General features: G+C 46.0%; 1 protein-coding gene across 1 annotated transcript in view; it reads right to left on the bottom strand.

Moving 5' to 3' along the window:
• The window catches only part of LOC109879615 (CLIP-associating protein 2-like), a 111,612-nt gene that overhangs the window by 78,769 nt on the left and 8,044 nt on the right, over positions 1-24,799 (bottom strand). The window contains exons 2-6 of the mRNA XM_031789025.1: positions 17,480-17,558; positions 16,131-16,234; positions 12,635-12,726; positions 7,692-7,767; positions 3,789-3,886 (exon numbers count right to left, since the gene is read on the bottom strand). Of these exons, the coding sequence (XP_031644885.1) occupies positions 3,789-3,886; positions 7,692-7,767; positions 12,635-12,726; positions 16,131-16,234; positions 17,480-17,558 (449 nt within the window). The remainder of the gene's footprint in view (positions 1-3,788; positions 3,887-7,691; positions 7,768-12,634; positions 12,727-16,130; positions 16,235-17,479; positions 17,559-24,799) is intronic.

Genomic DNA, 24,799 nt, shown 5'->3' with positions numbered 1-24,799 from the left:
GAAAAAACACATGGCTAGTTAGTTAGTTAGTTATGGTCATGGAGAAAAGCACATGGCTAGTTAGTTAGTTATGGTCATGGAGAAAAGCACATGGCTAGCTAGTTAGTTAGTTAGTTATGGTCATGGAGAAAAGCACATGGCTAGTTAGTTAGTTATGGTCATGGAGAAAAGCACATGGCTAGCTAGTTAGTTAGTTAGTTATGGTCATGGAGAAAAGCACATGGCTAGTTAGCTAGTTATGGTCATGGAGAAAAAGCACATGGCTAGTTAGTTAGTTATGGTCATGGAGAAAAGCACATGGCTAGCTAGTTAGGTAGTTAGTTATGGTCATGGAGAAAAGCACATGGCTAGTTAGTTAGTTATGGTCATGGAGAAAAAGCACATGGCTAGTTAGTTAGTTATGGTCATGGAGAAAAGCACATGGCTAGTTAGCTAGTTATGGTCATGGAGAAAAAGCACATGGCTAGCTAGTTAGTTAGTTAGTTATGGTCATGGAGAAAAGCACATGGCTAGTTAGTTAGTTAGTTATGGTCATGGAGAAAAAGCACATGGCGAGTTAGTTAGTTAGTTAGTTAGTTATGGTCATGGAGAAAAGCACATGGCTAGTTAGTTATGGTCATGGAGAAAAGCACATGGCTAGTTAGCTAGTTATGGTCATGGAGAAAAAACACATGGCTAGTTAGTTAGTTAGTTATGGTCATGGAGAAAAGCACATGGCTAGTTAGTTAGTTATGGTCATGGAGAAAAGCACATGGCTAGCTAGTTAGTTATGGTCATGGAGAAAAGCACATGGCTAGCTAGTTAGTTAGTTAGTTATGGTCATGGAGAAAAGCACATGGCTAGCTAGTTAGTTAGTTAGTTATGGTCATGGAGAAAAAGCACATGGCTAGTTAGTTAGTTATGGTCATGGAGAAAAGCACATGGCTAGCTAGTTAGTTATGGTCATGGAGAAAAGCACATGGCTAGTTAGTTAGTTATGGTCATGGAGAAAAGCACATGGCTAGCTAGTTAGTTAGTTAGTTAGTTAGTTATGGTCATGGAGAAAAGCACATGGCTAGTTAGTTAGTTATGGTCATGGAGAAAAAGCACATGGCTAGTTAGTTAGTTATGGTCATGGAGAAAAAGCACATGGCTAGCTAGTTAGTTAGTTATGGTCATGGAGAAAAAGCACATGGCTAGTTAGTTAGTTATGGTCATGGAGAAAAAGCACATGGCTAGCTAGTTAGCTACAGCAGGTTCTACCATTTCACAATAGCCTAGAATCACTAGTTATTACTTATAAACAAAATACATTTTTTTGTTTTTTTAAAACCTTTTTTTTAACCTTTAGGCAAGTCAGTTAAGACCAAATTCTTATTTTCAACGATGGCCTAGGAACAGTGGGTTAACTGCCTGTTCAGGGGCAGAAAGACAGATTTGTACCTTGTCAGCTCGGGGATTTGAACTTGCAACCTTCTGGTTACTGCTCTAACCACTAGGCTACCCTGCCGCCCCAGTCACAGTCACTGAGATTATATTTGGTTATCAATGCAAAAATAGGTTACTTTGACAAATGGCCAATAGACCAGATCAAGGAACCAAGAGACAACACTGCCTCCACAGCTGTGGAAGGAATGATAATGCGCGTCTCAATATTCAGGAAGTACAAAAGTATTCGGCCATCAGATTTGCCACCAATGCTCTTTACATAGGACTGCACTCTATACTCCTCTGTAAACTGGTCATCTCTGTATACCCGTCGCAAGATCCACTGGTTGATGCTTATTTACAAAATACAACACCCGTTCTGCCAGTCACATTCTGTTACAGGTTCCCAAAGCACACACATCCCTGGGTCGCTCCTCTTTTCAGTTCGCTGCAGCTAGCGACTGGAACGAGCTAAAAGGATGAGGGCTGCAGTAGATATCTCAGATAGGGGGGAGTGAGGCCTAACACTCAAACTGGACAGTTTTATCTCCATCTCTTCAATCATGCCAGCACAGGGAACGAAAACTGCCGCTCCCTCCTCTTCATCTCTGCATATTTACTCCCTCTGTCTCCCTCTGTCCAATTTACATTTTTAAAAATTATATATATATTTTTTTACATAATAATATTTATTTTTATATCCAATTTTTACATAATATTTATTTTTATATCATTTTTTTTATATACAACATACAATTCACCTGCAGTGAATCTGTTCAACATTTACATTATGTGGTATTATATTACATTACGTTCCAGTCATCTAGCAGACTGTCCCATCCGGAGCAACCAGGGTTGAGCGCCCCGCTCAAGGGCAAATCAACAGACCCAGTCGACTGGGGGACCCTAACCAGCGACCTCTCGTCCTAACCACCAGGCCTCCACCATCGTTCCTCACCCTTCATCTCCACCCTCGTTCCTCACCCTTCATCTCCAACCTCGTTCCTCACCCTTCCTCTCCACCCTCGTCCCTCACCCTTCCTCTCCACCCTCGTCCCTCACCCTTCCTCTCCACCCTCGTCCCTCACCCTTCCTCTCCACCCTCGTTCCTCACCCTTCCTCTCCACCCTCGTTCCTCACCCTTCCTCTCCACCCTCGTTCCTCACCCTTCCTCTTCACCCTCGCTCCTCACCCTTCCTCTCCACCCTCGTTCCTCACCCTTCCTCTCCACCCTCGTTCCTCACCCTTCCTCTCCACCCTCGTTCCTCACCCTTCCTCTCCACCCTCGTTCCTCACCCTTCCTCTCCACTCTCGTTCCTCACCCTTCCTCTCCACTCTCGTTCCTCACCCTTCTCCCCATCATTCCCTCTCTGCACAGCATTCACATAGCATGCAACATGTTAATCATTCTCACAGACAGAGAGAGAGAGAGAGAGAGATAGAAGGCAGAAAGACAGAGAGAGAGAGAGAGAGAGAGAGAGAGAAGGCAGAAAGACAGAGAGAGAGAAGGCAGAAATACAGAGCAGAGAGAGAGAGAGCAGACGAATGAGGGAAGCGAAGGTGGCGAGGAAGAGAGTAGAGGGCAGAGAGAGTGGCAGGGGCCAGAGAGGAGAGCAGAGAGAGAGAGATAGAGAGAGGGCAGAGAGAGAGAGAGAGAGAGGGCAGAGAGAGAGAGAGAGAGGGCAGAGAGAGAGAGAGAGAGGGCAGAGACGAGAGAGAGAGAGGCAGAGAGAGATGAGAGAGAGAGAGAGAGGGCAGAGAGAGAGAGAGAGAGGGCAGAGAGGAGGCTGTGTGTGCTCAGAATGACAACACTACGGACTCCTTATTACGGTAACCACGGTGACCAGAGAGCAAGTATACTCAATGGAGCTCTTCAGAGACGACACACTCCTCCCCTCTCTTCCTCTGTCCTCCTCTTCATTGTCCAGTATAAAGAGTCTCTGTGTGCGACTGTGTGAGGGGCAGAGTGGAGCATGGTGTGGACTGGGACAGAGATACCACGGGACGTAACATACACTTAGTATTCATAGTCCAAACCACTGACAGAGGTTACTGGCCAGTAAAAAGACCCACAGCAACAAAACCTGCAGACTCGACCGACCAAACTACTCATTTTAGAAGTATTCTTTACAGACCATTATTCTCCACAGGCTTCTCCAAAAGTGTCAACGATACTGGAGTGACACCAATACATGACACAACCACACACACAACCACAACCACACAACCACACACACACACAACCACACACACACACAACCACACACAACCACACACAACCACACACAACCACACACACACACACACACACACACACACACACACACACACACACACACACACACACACACACACACACACACACACACACACAGACTCACCGTGCGGCAGGCAGGCCACTCTTTCCCAGGTCGGCTCTGACTCTCTCTCCTATGTGGCGATACACATCCACCAGAGATGTTGTGGCAGCCTCACGGACCTGCACACAGGACACACAGCATCCCACAATATCGGTTATCCAGTATCGCTATCCACATAACTAAATAATAAAAATATATATTATGCAATTCATATTATTCACAGTTGAGTTAGCAGATCTCTTAACAGGGGGATAAAGCATCGAACATGGTTTAGTATGAATGTAACGACCCTGGACTGTAAACACGACCATCATAAAACAAACTCCTGGATGAGTGACGTCAGAGAACTCTGACCGGCCTAGCGAGAGTAAGGTGTTACCCTGCCCCTGTGTGTGTGTGTGTGTGTGTGTGTGTGTGTGTGTGTGTGTGTGTGTGTGTGTAAATGATCTACAGGGCCTTCAGAAAGTATTCACACCCCTTGATTTAGTCCACATGTTGTGTTACAGACTGAATTAAAAATATACGTTTTTTTTTCCCCCTCACCTCATCTACACACAAAACCCTAGAATGACCAAGTGAAAACATGTTTTTTAGAAACTTCTGCAAATGTATTGAAAATTAAATACAGAATTCTGATTTACACAAGTATTCATACCCCTATAAAATGTTAAAATCCCCTTTGGCAGCGAATACAGCTGTGAGTCTTTCTGGGTAAGTCTATAAGAGCGATTACAGCTGTGAGTCTTTCTGGGTAAGTCTCTAAGAGCGATTACAGCTGTGAGTCTTTCTGGGTAAGTCTCTAAGAGCGATTACAGCTGTGAGTCTTTCTGGGTAAGTCTCTAAGAGCGATTACAGCTGTGAGTCTTTCTGGGTAAGTCTCTAAGAGCGATTACAGCTGTGAGTCTTTCTGGTTAAGTCTCTAAGAACGATTACAGCTGTGAGTCTTTCTGGGTAAGTCTCTAAGAGCGATTACAGCTGTGAGTCTTTCTGGGTAAGTCTCTAAGAGCGATTACAGCTGTGAGTCTTTCTGGGTAAGTCTCTAAGAGTGATTACAGCTGTGAGTCTTTCTGGGTAAGTCTCTAAGAGCGATTACAGCTGTGAGTGTTTCTGGGTAAGTCTCTAAGAGTGATTACAGCTGTGAGTCTTTCTGGGTAAGTCTAAGAGCTTTGCACACCTGGATGGTCCAATATTTTCACATTTAAAAAAATGTATGTGAAAATTCTTCTCTGTCAAGTCGGTTGTTGATCAGTGCTAGACAGCGATTTTCAAGTCTTGACATAGATGTTCAAGCGCATTTAAGTCAAAACAGTAACTAGGCCACTCAGGAACATTCAAAGTTGTCTTGGTAAGCAACTCCAGTGTTTTCTAAGTTATTGTCCTGCTGAATGGTGAATTTGTTTCTGTTGGAAAGCAGACTGAACCAGGTTTTCCTCTAGGATTTTGCCTGTGATTATAGCTTTTATTTGTATCTTAAAACAACTCCCAAGTGGTTGCTGATGACAAGCATACCCATAACATGATGCAGCCACCACCATGCTTGAAAATATGAAGAGTGGTACTCAGTGATGTGTTGTGTTGGATTTGCCCCAAACATAACACTTTGTATTCAGGCTAAAGATAATTTCTTTGCACATTTCTTGCAGTTTAACTTCAGTGCCTTGTTGCAAACAGGATGCATGTTTTGGAATATTTGTATTCTGTATAGGCTTCGTTTTCACAATGTTGTTGATCCATCCTCAGTTTTCTATCAAAGCCATTAAACTGTGTAACTGTTTAAAAGTCACCTTCGACCTCATGGTGAAATCCCTGAGCGGTTTCCTTCCTCTCCGTTAACGGAGTTAGGAACGACGCCTGTATCTTTGTAGTGACAGTACACCATCCAAAGGGTTCTCTCTCTCACCCAGCTATGTAACGTGTTTCAGTGGTGAAACCAGGGTTCTCTCTCTCACACAGATTTTTACGTGTTTCAGTGGTGAAACCAGGGTTCTCTCTCTCACACAGCTATTTAACGTGTTTCAGTGGTGAAACCAGGGTTCTCTCACACACAGCTATTTAACATGTTTCAGTGGTGAAACCAGGGTTCTCTCACACACAGCTATTTAACATGTTTCAGTGGTGAAACCAGGGTTCTCTCACACCCAGCTATTTAACATGTTTCAGTGGTAAAACCAGGGTTCTCTCACCCAGCTATTTAACATGTTTCAGTGGTGAAACCAGGGTTCTCTCACCCAGCTATTTAACATGTTTCAGTGGTAAAACCAGGGTTCTCTCTCACCCAGCTATTTAACATGTTTCAGTGGTGAAACCAGGGTTCTCTCTCACCCAGCTATTTAACATGTTTCAGTGGTGAAACCAGGGTTCTCTCTCACCCAGCTATTTAACATGTTTCAGTGGTGAAACCAGGGTTCTCTCTCACCCAGCTATATAACATGTTTCAGTGGTGAAACCAGGGTTCTCTCTCACCCAGCTATTTAACATGTTTCAGTGGTGAAACCAGGGTTCTCTCTCACCCAGCTATTTAACATGTTTCAGTGGTGAAACAAGGGTTCTCTCTCACCCAGCTATTTAACATGTTTCAGTGGTGAAACAAGGGTTCTCTCTCACCCAGCTATTTAACATGTTTCAGTGGTGAAACCAGGGTTCTCTCTCACACAGCTATTTAACATGTTTCAGTGGTGAAACCAGGGTTCTCTCTCACCCAGCTATTTAACATGTTTCAGTGGTGAAACAAGGGTTCTCTCACCCAGCTATTTAACATGTTTCAGTGGTGAAACAAGGGTTCTCTCTCACCCAGCTATTTAACATGTTTCAGTGGTGAAACCAGGGTTCTCTCTCACCCAGCTATTTAACATGTTTCAGTGGTGAAACCAGGGTTCTCTCTCACACAGCTATTTAACATGTTTCAGTGGTGAAACCAGGGTTCTCTCTCACCCAGCTATTTAACATGTTTCAGTGGTGAAACAAGGGTTCTCTCTCACCCAGCTATTTAACATGTTTCAGTGGTGAAACCAGGGTTCTCTCTCACCCAGCTATTTAACATGTTTCAGTGGTGAAACAAGGGTTCTCTCTCACCCAGCTATTTAACATGTTTCAGTGGTGAAACCAGGGTTCTCTCTCACCCAGCTATTTAACATGTTTCAGTGGTGAAACAAGGCTTGTCTCTCACCCAGCTATTTAACATGTTTCAGTGGTGAAACCAGGGTTCTCTCTCACCCAGCTATTTAACATGTTTCAGTGGTGAAACCAGGGTTCTCTCTCACCCAGTTATTTAACAGTCTCCCATTGACTGTCTAATAGCAGGGTAAACGATTAGAATGAGTAACTCCAGCACACCGGCATTTCTGTATTGTTGAATACTTCACCATAGAAACGCAATGACTAGAACTTCTGTGTGTTCCGCAATGTGTTTAATGGAACTCACACTTATATAATTTCTATGTTACAGGGCTTTCTCTCCATGTTACATTAAAACCTGTTCCCGGAGAGCTACAGAACTCAGAGGTTTAAACTCCAAGCCTAATCTAACACACCTGATTCTAATAAATAGCTGGTTGATGAGGTGAATCAGGTCAGTTACAACTGGGGTTGGAGTTAAAAACCTACAGGAGGGTCTCTCTCCAGGAACAGGGTTGGAGTAAAAACCTACAGGAGGGTCTCTCTCCAGGAACAGGGTTGGAGTAAAAACCTACAGGAGGGTCTCTCTCCAGGAACAGGGTTGGAGTTAAAAACCTACAGGAGGGTCTCTCTCCAGGAACAGGGTTGGAGTTAAAAACCTACAGGAGGGTCTCTCTCCAGGAACAGAGTTGGAGTTAAAAACCTACAGGAGGGTCTCTCTCCAGGAACAGGGTTGGACAGCCCTGCTTTTGGATGTTTTTAATACAGACAGAGGCAAAAAGGGATTTAGATATACGCTCAGACTCTCACCTGTGGGTTCTGGTCTCCAGTCAGGGTGCAGAGGTGGGGAACGATCTTACTGAGACGCAATGGCTGAGCACCATACCTGAGAGAGGGAAGGAGGGAAGAGAGATAAGAGGGGGAGGGAGAGGGTATGAGTGAGAGGGGGGAGGGGGTATAAGTTTATTAGGGCAACCCACCATTCTGCAACATTCACCAGCAGGCCATAAGAGACACCTTTAGCCTTTTGCTGCATAGCATGTAGCAGCGTAGCATTTAGCACAACAGTGCTGCTATTAGCAAGATGATGCAACAATCAGTGAGGAGATTCCAGCTTCACAGCAGGGAAGGGCAACTCCAGTCCCCTGAAGACACAGCTGATTTACTGTCACACTTCTGCCCCGACTCATCATGATCTACAGTTTAGAATGCAGTGAGTTTAATACAGTCAGCTGTGTTTACTAGAGATGGGGGAAGTGTGACATCACTCAGACCCCCGTGGACTGGAGGTGCCCATCTCTGCTTTACAGCGCCTCGAGCCTCTTTATGCTTTAAAACTTTTGGTAAAAATACCGTCGGCTACACATACTCCTCAAATGTAAACTTGTGTACTTGCTACGTTTCTCGACTGGTAGAGCACGACACTCCCCCCCCCCCCCCTTGAAGCAGGGCATTGGGAACAGAATTGTCTGGTTGAGCCAACACTCATACAGTATAAATGGTAATAGCAGAGCAATGTTTTTAAAACGGCTGAAATGCATAGACACATTTTCCTAATATTTAAAAATACTTGTTTTATTGATTTTACACCTTTAAATTGCAGTAACAGCCCGTTACATTCTGAAATTGTCACGGTAGCTGCCGGATGCACTGAGCCACGTAAAACTATGAAAAGCCCATCCCCCCACCACCAAAAACATGTCAAATATAGATCAGACAAACAGGATACGTTTTTTTTCTCTCATTTGTAACATTGTGTGGTGATTTCAGAGTGTTTCCTGATCTGGTAGTAGGCGAACATAACCGGACCCTAGTTGTAGGGTACGACAGTAACAAACCAGCTGTAAAAAATGGTTTGATATGGGCTATGACGGGAACAGATAATTTTTCAAAAAATCAGGTCGTGTTTTTTAAAGTCCTGGAAAAACTCCTGACCCTAGAGGGTGAAAACCCTTTACACAGACAAACAATGAGACCACTGCAATTGGACAAAAAACGAACAAAGAAAGTATTTATAAAATGTATAAAAGTATTTATAAAATTATTTAACCTTTATTTAACTAAACAAGTCGGTTAAGAACAAATTCTTATTTACAATGACGGCCTACACAGGCCAAACCCGGACGACGCTGGGCCAAACCCGGACGACGCTGGGCCAAACCCGGACGACGCTGGGCCAAACCCGGACGACGCTGGGCCAAACCGGGACGACGCTGGGCCAAACCCGGACGACGCTGGGCCAAACCCGGACGACGCTGGGCCAAACCCGGACGACGCTGGGCCAAACCCGGACGACGCTGGGCCAAACCCGGACGACGCTGGGCCAAACCCGGACGACGCTGGGCCAAACCCGGACGACGCTGGGCCAAACCCGGACGACGCTGGGCCAAACCGTGACGACGCTGGGCCAAACCGGGACGACGCTGGGCCAAACCGGGACGACGCTGGGCCAAACCCGGACGACGCTGGGCCAAACCCGGACGACGCTGGGCCAAACCCGGACGACGCTGGGCCAAACCCGGACGACGCTGGGCCAAACCCGGACGACGCTGGGCCAAACCCGGACGACGCTGGGCCAATGGTGGTGCGCCGCCCTATGGGACTCCCAATCACGGCAGGTTGAATGGGTTGCATCATCTTGGCCTTTCCATCGGGAATTAAAAAGACACTTATACAGTATGTCATCACTATTGTCTTGTTTGATTCATTCCAGTCAATCAGATTGGATTAAAAATGCCTAGGTATAAATCAAATTCTCTCAGAACACAAATGGGCTGATTTTAGGCTATAGCCAGCTTAGTCTGGCCCACATGCGATCACACCCTATAGGCTTCTCTAGGCTACCTGCGGCTGTCATCAGCAGGCTACCTGCGGCTGTCATCAGCAGGCTACCTGCGGCTGCCATCAGCAGCCTACCTGCGGCTGCCATCAGCAGCCTACCTGCGGCTGTCATCAGCAGCCTACCTGCGGCTGTCATCATCAGCAGGCTACCTGCAGCTGTGGCTGTCATCAGCAGGCTACCTGCAGCTGTGGCTGTCATCAGCAGGCTACCTGCAGCTGTGGCTGTCATCAGCAGGCTACCTGCAGCTGTGGCTGTCATCAGCAGGCTACCTGCAGCTGTGGCTGTCATCAGCAGGCTACCTGCAGCTGTGGCTGTCATCAGCAGGCTACCTGCAGCTGTGGGTAGCCTCCCATAGTCTGTTCTGGACTTGGGGACTGTGAAGAGACCTCTGGTGGCACGTATTGTAGGGTATGCATGGGTGTCTGAGCTGTGTGCCAGTAGTTTAGACAGACAGCTCGGTGCATTCAACATGTCAATACCTCTCATAAATGCAAGTAGTGATGAAGTGGACTTAGTAGTGTACTTTCAGCCAGGAGAGATTGACATGCATATTATTAATATTAGCTCTCTGTGTACATCCAAGAGCCAGACGTGCTGGACCAGACAGGACTGGCAACAAGTGCTCTTCACTGACGAGTCACGGTTTTGTCTCACCAGGGGTGATGGTCAGATTCGCGTTTATCGTCGAAGGAATGAGCGTTACACCGAGGCCTGTATTCTGGAGCGGGATCGATTTGGAGGTGGAGGGTCCGTCATGGTCTGGGGTGGTGTGTCACAGCATTATCTGACTGAGCTTGTTGTCATTGCAGTCAATCTCAACGCTGTGCGTTACAGGGAAGACATCCTCCTCCCTCATGTGGTACCCTTCCTGCAGGCTCATCCTGACATGACCCTCCAGCACGACAATGCCACCAGCCGTACTGCTCGTTCTGTGCGTGATTTCCTGCAAGACAGGAATGTCAGTGTTCTGCCATGGCCAGCAAAGAGCCCGGATCTCAATCCCATTGAGCATGTCTGGGACCTGTTGGATCGGAGGGTGAGGGCTAGGGCCATTCTCCCCCAGAAATGTCCGGGAACTTGCAGGTGCCTTCGTGGGAGAGTGTAGTAACATCTCACAGCAAGACCTGGCAAATCTGGTGCAGTCCATGAGGAGGAGATGCACTGCAGTACTTAATGCAGCTGGTGGCCACACCAGATACTGACTGTTACTTTTGATTTTGACCCCCCCCCCCCCCCATTTGTTCAGGGACACATTATTCCATTTCTGTTAGTCACATGTCTGTGGAACTTGTTCAGTTTATGTCTCAGTTGTTGAATCTTGTTATGTTCATACAAATATTTACACATGTTCAGTTTGCTGAAAATAAACGCAGCTGACAGTGAGAGGACGTTTCTTTTCTTGCTACGTCTATGAGCTGGTGAACTAACTGAACAGGTGATTTACTACCACCTGGAGGGTCGTTTGGACAGGTATAAAGTCTAGGACAGTGATTTACAGCCACCTGGAGGGTCGTTTGGACCGGTATAAAGTCAAGGACAGTGATTTACTGCCACCCGGAGGGTTGTTTGGACTGGTATAAAGTCAAGGACAGTGATTTACTGCCACCCGGAGGGTTGTTTGGACTGGTATAAAGTCAAGGACAGTGATTTACTGCCACCTGGAGGGTTGTTTGGACCGGTATAAAGTCAAGGACAGTGATTTATAGCCACCTGGAGGGTTGTTTGGACAGGTATAAAGTCAAGGACAGTGATTTACAGCCACCTGGCAGGTTGTTTGGACAGGTATAAAGTCAAGGACAGTGATTTACTGCCACCTGGAGGGTTGTTTGGACCGGTATAAAGTCAAGGACAGTGATTTACAGCCACCTGGAGGGTTGTTTGGACAGGTATAAAGTCAAGGACAGTGATTTACTGCCACCTGGAGGGTTGTTTGGACAGGTATAAAGTCAAGGACAGTGATTTACAGCCACCTGGAGGGTTGTTTGGACAGGTATAAAGTCAAGGACAGTGATTTACAGCCACCTGGAGGGTTGTTTGGACAGGTATAAAGTCAAGGACAGTGATTTACTACCACCTGGAGGGTTGTTTGGACAGGTATAGGGTCAAGGACAGTGATTTACAGCCACCTGGAGGGTTGTTTGGACCGGTATAAAGTCAAGGACAGTGATTTACTGCCACCTGGAGGGTTGTTTGGACAGGTATAAAGTCAAGGATAGTGATTTACAGCCACCTGGAGGGTTGTTTGGACAGGTATAAAGTCAAGGACAGTGATTTACTGCCACCTGGAGTTATGACATTTCTCAACTATAATTAAATTGTCTGATCCCTCCTGATGACCTTGTCATGCTGGAGGGTGGTCCTTCATTAACCTATAGGAAGTCCCTGATGACCTTGTCATGCTGGAGGGTGGTCCTTCATTAACCTATAGGAAGTCCCTGATGACCTTGTCATGCTGGAGGGTGGTCCTTCATTAACCTATAGGAAGTCCCTGATGACCTTGTCATGCTGGAGGGTGATCCTTCATTAACCTATAGGAAGTCCCTGATGACCTTGTCATGCTGGAGGGTGGTCCTTCATTAACCTATAGGAAGTCCCTGATGACCTTGTCATGCTGGAGGGTGATCCTTCATTAACCTATAGGAAGTCCCTGATGACCTTGTCATGCTGGAGGGTGATCCTTCATTAACCTATAGGAAGTCCCACCCAGTTGACAACATTAAAAACATGTGAACGTTTAAACAGGCTTTTGGGCACCAGAGTCCTCTATCGAACTCTATGGTGCGTCTGTCCCTCCCCCTCGAGAAAAACATACGGTCCATGTAAAGCAGCAATCTTGGGAAATCAGCGGTCTCACTCTCCGTATGACCTGTGACCTATGGAAGTGATTGATGGTGAAAGAGGAAGTACTCACGTGTTGAGCGTGGCGCAGAGAACCAGACACACCCCCTCTCTGCTGCGGAAGTTCTTATGTTTAAAACCAGGAAGCAACCTCTCCCACACATACTACAGATTCAGAGAGAAAGACAAAGAGAGAGAGAAAATAAATATATTATTTGGATCCAAGGACTGATCACCACAATCCCCAAAAGTGGGAGACAAATTTGACCCCAATAACTACCGTGGGATATGCGTCAACAGCAACCTTGGGAAAATCCACTGCATTATCATTATCATCATTAACAACAGACTTGAATATTTCTTCAACGAAAACGATGGTACTGAGCAAATGTCAAATTGGCGTTTTACCAAATGACCGTACGAGGGCCTGCTTTACAAATGACCGTACGAGGGCCTGCTTTACAAATGACCGTACGAGGGCCTGCTTTACAAATGACCGTACGAGGGCCTGCTTTACAAATGACCGTACGAGGGCCTGCTTTACAAATGACCGTACGAGGGCCTGCTTTACAAATTGATGGAAAGTGGGGTTGGGGGAAGAAACATACATTATAAAATCCATGTACACAAACAACAAGTGAGCAGTTAAAATTGGCAACAACAAAAAATACACAGGGCTGTGGGGTGAGACAGGGATGCAGCTTAAGCCCCACCCTCTTCAACATATATATCAACAAATTGGGGAGGGCACTAGAACAGTCTGCAGCACCTGTCCTCACCCTACTAGAATCTGAAGTCAAATGTCTCCTGTTTGCTGACGATCTGGTGCTTCTGTCACCAACCAAGGAGGGCCTACAGCAGCACCTAGATATTCTGCACAGATTCTGTCAGACCTGGGGCCCTGACAGACCTGGGGCCCTGACAGACCTGGGGCCCTGACAGACCTGGGGCCCTGACAGACCTGGGGCCCTGACAGACCTGGGGCCCTGACAGACCTGGGGCCCTGACAGACCTGGGGCCCTGACAGACCTGGGGCCCTGACAGACCTGGGGCCCTGACAGACCTGGGGCCCTGACAGACCTGGGGCCCTGACAGACCTGGGGCCCTGACAGACCTGGGGCCCTGACAGACCTGGGGCCCTGACAGACCTGGGGCCCTGACAGACCTGGGGCCCTGACAGACCTGGGGCCCTGACAGTGAATATCAGTAAGAAAAAACGAATGGTGTTCTAAAAAAGGTCCAGTTGCCAGGACAACAAATACAAATTCTATCTATCACTGTTGCCCTGGAGCCCACAAAAAACGATAAATACTTTGGCCTAAACATCAGCGCCACAGGTAACTTCCACAAAGCTGTGAACAATCTGGTCCTGGGGCTCTGTTCACAAACACAAACAGACCCCACAGAGCCCCAGGACAGCAACACAATTAGATGCAACCAAATCACGAGTAAACAAAAAGATAATTATTGACACATTGGAAAGAATTAACAAAAAAACAGAGCAAACTAGAATGCTATTTGGCCCTAAACAGAGAGTACACAGCGGCAGAATACCTGACTACTGTGACTGACCCAAACTTAAGGAAAGCTTTGACAATGTATAGACTCAGTGAGCATAGCCTTGCTATTGAGAAAGCCTGTCTTCTCTTGAGCCAGGTCTGGCCTATGTGCACACTGCACACAAAATGAGGTGGAAACTGAGCTGCACTTCCTAACCTCCTGCCCAATGTATGACCATATTAGAGAGACATATTTCCCTCAGATTACACAGACCCACAAAGAATTTGAAAACAAAAAAATATTTGATAAACTCCCATATCTACTGGGTGAAATACCACAGCGTGCCATCACAGCAGCAAGATGTGTGACCTGTTGCCACAAGAAAAGGTCAACCAGTGAAGAACAAACACCATTGTAAATACAACCCATATTTATGTTTATTTATTTTCCCTTTTGTTCTTTAACTATTTGCACATCGTTACAACACTGTATATTTACATAATATGACATTTGAAATGTCTTTATTCTTTTGGAACTTCTGTAATGTTTACTGTTCATTTTGTGTTTATTTCACTTTTGTTTATTATGTATTTCACTTGCTTTGGTAATGTTAACATCTGTTTCTCATGTCAATAAAGCCCTGAAAGAAAGTAAGAGACAGAGACAAGAAGTCTGTGGGAGGGAAAGTGCAAGGGGCTCAGCAGATTACTGTTTATAAACGAGGTTACAGTCTGTGGTGTGTGTGTGTGTGTGTGTGCACTGTCATTTGCAGTTCAGGTTATGTCCAGAAGAGGGAGCTGCGATCCTGATACTGTCTGTGTTAATCTAGTCAACTGTGATGCTGCGATCCTGATACTGTCTGTGTTAATCTAGTCAACTGTGATGCTGCGATCCTGATACTGTCTGTGTTAATCTAGTCAACTGTGATGCTGCGATCCTGATACTGTCTGTGTTAATCTAGTCAACTGTGGTGCTGCTATCCTGATACTGTCTGTGTTAATCTAGTCAACTGTGATGCTGCTATCCTGAAACTGTCTGTGTTAATCTATTCAACTGTGATGCTGCGATCCTGATACTGTCTGTGTTAATCTAGTCAACTGTGATGCTGCTATCCTGATACTGTCTGTGTTAATCTAGTCAACTGTGATGCTGCGATCCTGATACAGTCTGTGTTAATCTAGTCAACTGTGATGCTGCTATCCTGATTCTGTCTGTGTTAATCTAGTCAACTGTGATGCTGCGATCCTGATACTGTCTGTGTTAATCTAGTCAACTGTGGTGAATGATGGATTACTGATAGGAGGTAGAGCCTGGGGGGTTTGGATGCCCTCTCTGAGGTGAGTTTCTCACAGTTCTATTCCTCAACTCCCTTACCCAGCATGCACAGCTGGTGAAATATCCTCATGACATTACAGCCAGTTTGTTGTAATCTGGTTATAATGTCACATAATCAGGCTGTGAGGACGTCACCTCGCCCAGTTCTGTTAGCAGATCTGTAAGCAGCAGAGGCAGTCCTCCAGGTCTGAGACTGTATATACTAGTCCTGGACTACAGGAAGAGGCAGGATCTAGCTCAACATGGGTGAGGCAGTGTGTATGTGTGTGTGTGTGTGTGTATGTGTGTGTGTGTGTGTGTGTTTGTGAGAGAGTATGACGTACGTGCCATGCATGTGTGTGTGTGTGTGTGTGTATCTCACTCAACACACATATGCTCACAAACACAGAAACACACACGCAGTGGATCAGTGGATGGTCAGGCCCTGGCTGGCTGGCTGGCTCTGTGTGTGTGTAGTGTCTGTGTGTCTGTGTGTGTGTCTGTGTGTGTGTGTCTGTGTGTGTGTGTCTGTGTGTGTGTGTGTGTGTGTCTGTGTGTGTGTGTCTGTGTGTCTGTGTGTCTGTGTGTGTGTGTCTGTGTGTCTGTGTGTCTGTGTGTGTGTGTGTGTGTGTGTGTCTGTGTGTGTGTGTGTGTGTGTGTGTCTGTGTGTGTGTGTCTGTGTGTGTGTGTCTGTGTGTGTGTGTCTGTGTGTGTGTGTCTGTGTCTGTGTGTGTGTGTCTGTGTGTGTATCTCACCATAGGCGATGCGGTCACTTCCATACAGCGGAGGATAAGATTCTGACTCTGTTCTCTGACCTGGTCCTTACTGTCCCCCAACCTGTCCACGAGGGCTGGGACCACTGGAGAAGGGAGGGGACACACAGTCAAATGTCATGTTAGAATAGTTGACTTGGCTCCATAATGAAATGTTGTAGAGAGGTTACCGGACCTAGACGGTGGGTCAAACGGAGATCACACAGACGTCTTGGTAACAGACAAGAGTTTACTTCCTTAGGAGGCACTAGTTTCTCTGCTACGGTTTTAAGTAATCCTCCGATTTTCCCTTCGAACCACACACACACACACCGAGGGCGAGGAAGGTTGCAGTAGGATGACATCACCCTGTCACTCCCCAGCTGATGTTTTCAGGGAGGAATGCATGTGTGTGTGTGTGTGGAGGGAAGGGGGGGGGGGATTGGGTTGTTGCTACCACAACAGCTGGTTTCCTAGGCAACGGGGACAATAGAGGTCCAACACACAGCGACAGGGGGCATTGTAGCAGAGACACACATCATCATCAAACACAGACATGTGAATGTGTGAGGTCATTGTGGTGTTCCCCCTCTTCAGAAAACAGCTGTTTCACTTCCTCCCGGACAAACCCCCTCGCAGAACAAGATGGCCTCAGAAAATCATCAACAACAGATGGGAGAGAAGAACAGTAACACACACACACACACACAGCGAGTGAGGAGAGTCAATTATGTGTAGATCAAGAATGACACTCATTAATCACTATGATCTCATCTCCTCCTCCTCTGTATCGACAGAGAAACGAGAGGAGAGGAGTGGAGAAGTGGAGAGGCAGAGTGGAGAGGCAGAGTGGAGAGGCAGAGTGGAGAGGCAGAGCGGAGAGGCAGAGCGGAGAGGCAGAGCGGAGAGGCAGAGCGGAGAGGCAGAGCGGAGAGGCAGAGCGGAGAGGCAGAGCGGAGAGGCAGAGCGGAGAGGAGAAGCGGAGAGTTTTCAGACAGTTGGATTCAGGCAATGTCACAGACTGTTTGTTTCCCTTTGGAATCCAACAGAAGGTCTCCTCCTAGAGCTGTACTGTAGGGAGGGGTGTGTGTGTGTGTGTGTGTGTGTGTGTGTGTGTGTGTGTGTGTGTGTCTCTCTCTCAAGGGCCAGCCTGGGTGAGTATGACAACTGGTGACACCTGCAGCAGTAGTCTGACAGGACAAGTACAACACACACCAAAAGGCAGACAGGAGCAGCCAATGAGGGCAGTAGGGGAATGTGGTTAAGGGGTTAGATGGGATAGTCCTACAGTTAGCCAGACTATTTGCAGCCTGATGACAGAAGAGGATGGAGAGACAGAGACAGTAGCTCACCTGTTCCCAGGTATCCTCTAAAGTGTTCCCCCAGGCGATCGACAAACGCCCCGGCAATGTCTATCCCCAACAACGCCACCTATAGGGCAGAGAGAAAAGACACACTTAATACTGAGTCACTATCTCACTCACACACACATCAACTCCCAACACACAGACAGTAGGTTATAGAGTTTTGTGAAGCTTAGTTTTCCTGCGTGTGTGAGAGAGATAGGGATTTGATCTCACGCGGAGGGAGTTTTGTGTCTGGAATGCTTGTGTTGGCAGACCATGACGGAAGCAAAAATGGTTCTCTGTCCCAAGGAGAGATCCTGACTGCTGTTACTCCTATTTTAGTAAAACACAGAGAGCGAGAGAGCGAGAGAAAGAGAGAGAGAGAGTGAGAAAGAGACAGAGAGAGAGAGAGAGAGAGAGAGAGAGAGAGAGAGAAAGAAAGAGAGAGAGAGAGAGAAGGGAGCCAGGTAACCACAAACAGAGAGAGAGAGAGAGAGAACGAGAGAGAGAGGGGAGCCAGGTAACCCCAAACAGAGGGGGAGAGAGAGAGAGAGAGAGAGGGGAGCCAGGTAACCCCAAACAGAGGGAGAGAGAGAGAGAGAGAGAGAGGAGCCAGGTAACCCCAAACAGAGAGAGAGAGAGTGCACTAGAAAAGTCTGCAGCACCCGGCCTCACCCTACTAGAATCCGAAGTCAAATGTCTGCTGTTTGCTGATGATCTGGTACTTCTGTCACCAACCAAGGAGGGCCTACAGCAGCACCTAGATCTTATGCACAGATTCTGTCAGACCTGGGTCCTGACAGTAAATCTCAGTAAGACCAAAATAATGGTGTTCCAAAAAAGGTCCAGTCACCAGGACCACAAATACAAATTCCATCTAGACACTGTTGCCCTAGAGCACACAAAACTATACATACCTTGGCCTAAACATCAGCGCCACAGGTAACTTCCACAAAGCTGTGAACGATCTGAGAGACAAGGCAAGAAGGGCATTCTATGCCATCAAAAGGAACATAAATTTCAACATACCAAATAGGATCTGGCTAAAAAAATACTTGAATCAGTTATAGAACCCATTGCCCTTTGCGGTTGTGAGGTCTGGGGTCCGCTCACCAACCAAGACTTCACAAAATGGGACAAACTCCAAATTGAGACTCTGCATGGAGAATTCTGCAATAATATCCTCCGTGTACAACGTAGAACACCAAATAATGCATGCAGAGCAGAATTAGGCCGATACCCACTAATTATCAAAATCCAGAAAAGAGCTGTTAAATTCTACAACCACCTAAAAGGAAGCGATTCCCAAACCTTCCATAACAAAGCCATCCCCTACAGAGAGATGAACCTGGAGAAGAGCCCCTAAGCAAGCTGGTCCTGGGGCTCTGTTCACAAACACAAACAGACCACACAGAGCCCCAGGACAGCAACACAATTAGACCCAACCAAATCATGAGAAAACTAAAAGATAATTACTTGACACATTGGAAAGAATTTACAAAAAAATAAGCAAACTAGAATGCTTTCTGGCCCAAAACAGAGAGGACAGAGTGGCAGAATACCTGACCACTGTGACTGACCCAAACTTAAGGAAATCTTTGACTATGTACAGACTCAGTGAGCATAGCCTTGCTATTGAGAGAGGCCGCCATAGCCTGTCTTCTCATGAGAGTCAGGTCTGCCTATGTTTACACTGCCCACAAAATGAGGTGGAAACTGACCTGCACTTCCTAACCTCCTGCCCAATGTATGACCATATTAGAGACACATATTTCCCTCAGATTACACAGAATTTGAAAACAAACCCAATTTTGATAAATTGAGGGGGAGGGGGGGAGCAGAGAGGGGAGGAGAGAAGGACCATATGTCCACTCAGGTATTCTCAGGCCCCTCTGATACTAATACACTATAAACACACATCGACTATCAGACATGTAGTCTAAGAGTGACTAAGAGTGACTTTGCAGAATCACGAGATAAAGAGGACATAGCATCTTTACCAAAACTGCCTGGTCAGTTCGTCCGTCCATATATTCATCCATCCATTCAAACTGCCTGGTCAACTATCAGTCCAGCCAGCCATCCATTCAAACTGCATGGTCAACTGTCATTCCATCCATCCATCCAACCTGCATGGCCAACTGTCAGTCCATCCATCCATCCATCCATCCATACTGCCTGGTCAACTGTCATTCCATCCATCCATCCTGCCTGGTCAACTGTCAGTCCATCCATCCATCCATCCATCCATCCATCCATCCATCCATCCATCCATCCATACTGCCTGGTCAACTCTCAGTCCATCCATCCATCCATCCATACTGCCTGGTCAACTGTCAGTCCATCCATCCACCCATACTGCCTGGTCAACTGTCATTCCATCCATCCATCCTGCCTGGTCAACTGTCATTCCATCCATCCACCCATCCATACTGCCTGGTCAACTGTCAGTCCATCTATCCATCCATCCATCCATCCATCCATCCATCCATCCTGCCTGGTCAACTGTCAGTCCATCCATCCATCCATCCATCCTGCGTGGTCAACTGTCAGTCTGTCCATCCATCCATACTGCCTGGTCAACTGTCAGTCCATCCATCCATCCATCCATCCATCCATCCATCCATCCATCCATCCATCCATCCATCCTGCCTGGTCAACTGTCAGTCCATCCATCCATCCATCCTGCCTGGTCAACTGTCAGTCCATCCATCCATCCATCCATCCATCCATCCATCCATCCATCCATCCATCCTGCGTGGTCAACTGTCAGTCTGTCCATCCATCCATCCATCCTGCGTGGTCAACTGTCAGTCCATCCATCCATCCATCCATCCTGCGTGGTCAACTGTCAGTCCATCCATCCCAGAGGAAGGGGTTGGGACCATGTCTAAGACCTGAAGACTTAACAAGCTACGGCTTTAGTTCAGAGGGGTAGTAGGTTTAGTAAATCACAAACATCTGCAGCTCTAAAACATTCAGAGAAGGAAAAGAAAAGGCATTGTGCAATATTACAGTGGCTGCTGTGGAGCGCGCGAGTGCTCCTGTGTGGTCAAAATCAAATCAAATGTATTTATATAGCCCTTCGTACATCAGCTGATATCTCAAAGTGCTGTACAGAAACCCAGCCTAAAACCCCAAACAGCAAGCAATGCAGGTGTAGAAGCACGGTGGCTAGGAAAAACTCCCTAGAAAGGCCAAAACCTAGGAAGAAACCAGGCTATGTGGGGTGGCCAGTCCTCTTCTGGCTGTGCCGGGTGGAGATTATAACAGAACATGGCCAAGATGTTCAAAAGTTCATAAATGACCAGCATGGTCCAATAATAATAATGCATATGAACTGGGCGTACTGCTTTGTGAATGAGCATGGGGTGAATCTCTGCTGCAGAGAGAGAGAGAGCGAGCGAGAGGCTAGTGACAAATCCTCAGTTCTGGGAGATTCCAGGATGACATTGACATAGGAATTGTTATTCTCCAATCACATGTGAAGGCACAGTAAGTTGATTGTATTTCTTGTCAACGAGTGTCATGGTGTGCTGGGTCATTGTGGAGAACACCTATGAGCTTGTCATCATGTGTCCTCTTCCATACTAGGGCTGTGACGGTGTTGGAAGTTATTCTAACTGGCCAGGCAGGTCACAATTCTGTTGGTTGACTTGTTTACATGGATATGATTCTTAATTATATATTTTTTTCTTAAGCCATTACACAGTTATTATCATGGCATTATGATCGTTTAGGTTGTTACTTATAAATCTTAAAATAAAAAAGAAGAAATGCCAAGTTGGAGAGGATCTGTCCCATCTTCGTATCGACAACAACAACAACAGAGTCCAAAGACAGATATGTGCCTAACTTGTCCTAGACTGTAAAAATCTTTTCACACTGATCCGATTTCGACGCACAAAACGATGTCAGATGGTTTTTTTTCTCCCACTTCCCACTGAATGCAGCATCAATGTGGAACAAGGTGCTATTTGGACGCACACCTTGAGTGCAGGTTGGTGTTGAATTCATATTATATGAAGAAACAAATCACACATCTCTCGGTACAATATTTTTCTTCTCTCAAATACTACACACTGACACACAACCAAACGCAAATACAAATTGTCATTCAACATTATTGTTTAATGATCAACCACATTTTCCACACTCTAACCATCTTTTCAATATTGAAATATTTGTTTCAGGGCCATTTTTACAGGAAATGTTGTAAATAGCAGATTGGGGAGGACAGCAAATTAATATAATTAATAATGAATAATATATTTATATATTGATGGCGGTGACACTGACATACTTTCTGCAAAGGAGAGGATGCCGTAACGAAATAACTAATATAGCCTAAGCTACGGAAAACAGGCTTTTTACAAGACTAAATCGTGACAGGTGCGTTTGATTCGTATTAAGAGAGAGTCCAGTCAGGAAACTTTCTTAACGTACATATTGGCCTATAGAGAGAGTCAGGAAACTTTCTTAACGTACATATTGGCCTATAGAGAGAATCAGGAAACTTTAACGTACATATTGGCCTATAGAGAGAATCAGGAAACTTTCTTAACGTACATATTGGCCTATAGAGAGAATCAGGAAACTTTCTTAACGTACATATTGGCCTATAGAGAGAATCAGGAAACTTTCTTAACGTACATATTGGCCTCTAGAGAGAATCAGGAAACTTTCTTAACGTACATATTGGCCTATAGAGAGAATCAGGAAACTTTCTTAACGTACATATTGGCCTATAGAGAGAATCAGGAAACTTTCTTAACGTACATATTGGCCTATAGAGAGAGTCAGGAAACTTTCTTAACGTACATATTGGCCTATAGAGAGAGTCAGGAAACTTTCTTAACGTACATATTGGCCTATAGAGAGAGTCAGGAAACTTTCTTAACGTACATATTGGCCTATAGAGAGAATCAGGAAACTTTCTTAACGTACATATTGGCCTATAGAGAGAATCAGGAAACTTTCTTAACGTACATATTGGCCTATAGAGAGAATCAGGAAACTTTCTTAACGTACATATTGGCCTCTAGAGAGAATCAGCGAATCAAACACAAGCACATCCTGTAAAAAACATCCGTCAATCAAAGCCACCAGCGTATGTCGGACACAAGGAAATACTTTTTATTAAACAAAAAACGAGGCTTTCCTGAAAGTGGGCTGTAAGATAATGAATTGGCAAGGAAAGTATGAAGGGGACAGCTATGCAATAGGATGAAGCTGAAATTGAGGGGGAGAGTGTTGGAAAGATTTTAAATTCTGTGAGGAACTCTTATATAATATGATTGGATGTAATAAATAAATAATGAAATACTTTGACATGTCTGTGTGAAGTGAAGAATAAAAAAAATGACTGGGAATCCCAGCAGGGCACTAAGAAGCAGGCCAGGCCTCGATAGGCAAAATCCACCATCGGGTTCTCCTCTCTGGCAGTTACTATAGACAGAGACACCACAGAACTGGACTGCCACATGTCAGGCCATTCAACAGACACAATGCCACCTGGGAAGTGTCTGTTTGCATTGCTCCTAATATGTACCTACAGTGCAAACCCAGGCTACCTAAGTATGATTCTCAATCAGAGACAACTAATGACACCTGCCTCTGATTGAGAACCATACTAGGCCGAAACATAGAAATCCCAAAATCATAGAAAAACAAACATAGACTGCCCACCCCAACTCACACCCTGACCAGACTAAATAATGACAAAACTCTCCTTCACCAGTCATATAAGGAGAATGGACTAATGCCTCCAATCAGAAAGACCTGTAGAACACACCTGTCTCTCCGCCACCAGTCATATAAGGAGAATGGACTAATGCCTCCAATCAGAAAGACCTGTAGAACACGCCTGACTCTCCTCCACCAGTCATACAAGGAGAATGGACTAATGCCTCCAATCAGAAAGACCTGTAGAACACACCTGTCTCTCCTCCACCAGTCATACAAGGAGAATGGACTAATGCCTCCAATCAGATAGACCTGTAGAACACACCTGTCTCTCCTCCACCAGTCATACAAGGAGAATGGACTAATGCCTCCAATCAGATAGACCTGTAGAACACACCTGTCTCTCCTCCACCAGTCATACAAGGAGAATGGACTAATGCCTCCAATCAGAAAGAGAACTGGCTAAAGCAAGCACTTGCTCAGAGTGAGCGGTCTGTCTACCAGAAGATGGTCTACTGTCCACTGCAAGACCACCTGTCAAGACCTGTAGTTGTCTCTGGGGGCCCCTACTGAACCAGCAGTAAAGACATCAGGATTCATCACAGCTTTGACTTCACTCAGCAAGTCAGCAACATGTCCTCCTTTATACAGATTAAGGACATAGATGGATAGATACAGACACAAAATATATCATATATGGGATGCAGGCAAATGCCTTTCACTGAGCTGTGTTAAGACCTAGTAAAATAAAGGTTAAATAAAATAAGGACTGACAGGGGTGAAAATGTATTTATCTTAGTGTTATGATGTTGTTTGCCGGTGCACTATGCTTCTGACCCTATGTAGCCAGGGCCCATCTACTATCCTTCTGACCCTATGTAGCCAGGTCCCATCTACTATCCTTCTGACCCTATGTAGCCAGGTCCATCTACTATCCTCCTGACCCAGGTCCATCTACTATCCTCCTGACCCAGGTCCCATCTACTATCCTTCTGACCCTATGTATCCAGGTCTCATCTACTATCCTTCTGACCCTATGTAGCCAGGTCCATCTACTATCCTCCTGACCCAGGTCCCATCTACTATCCTCCTGACCCTATGTAGCCAGGTCCCATCTACTATCCTCCTGACCCTATGTAGCCAGGTCCCATCTACTATCCTTCTGACCCTATGTATCCAGGTCCCATCTACTATCCTTCTGACCCAGGTCCCATCTACTATCCTTCTGACCCTATGTAGCCAGGTCCATCTACTATCCATCTGACCCTATGTAGCCAGGTCCCATCTACTATCCTTCTGACCCTATGTATCCAGGTCCCATCTACTATCCTTCTGACCCAGGTCCCATCTACTATCCTTCTGACCCTATGTAGCCAGGTCCATCTACTATCCATCTGACCCTATGTAGCCAGGTCCCATCTACTATCCATCTGACCCTATGTAGCCAGGTCCCATCTACTATCCATCTGACCCTATGTAGCCAGGTCCCATCTACTATCCATCTGACCCTATGTAGCCAGGTCCCATCTACTATCCTTCTGACCCTATGTAGCCAGGTCCCATCTACTATCCTTCTGACCTAGGTCCCATCTACTATCCATCTGACCCTATGTAGCCAGGTCCCATCTACTATCCTTCTGA

This window comes from Oncorhynchus kisutch, linkage group LG14, assembly GCF_002021735.2.
Source record: "Oncorhynchus kisutch isolate 150728-3 linkage group LG14, Okis_V2, whole genome shotgun sequence".
Lineage (NCBI taxonomy): Eukaryota > Metazoa > Chordata > Actinopteri > Salmoniformes > Salmonidae > Oncorhynchus > Oncorhynchus kisutch.
The sequence above is the reverse complement of the archived record's forward strand: the minus strand, read 5'-3'. Positions and strand labels throughout refer to the sequence as shown.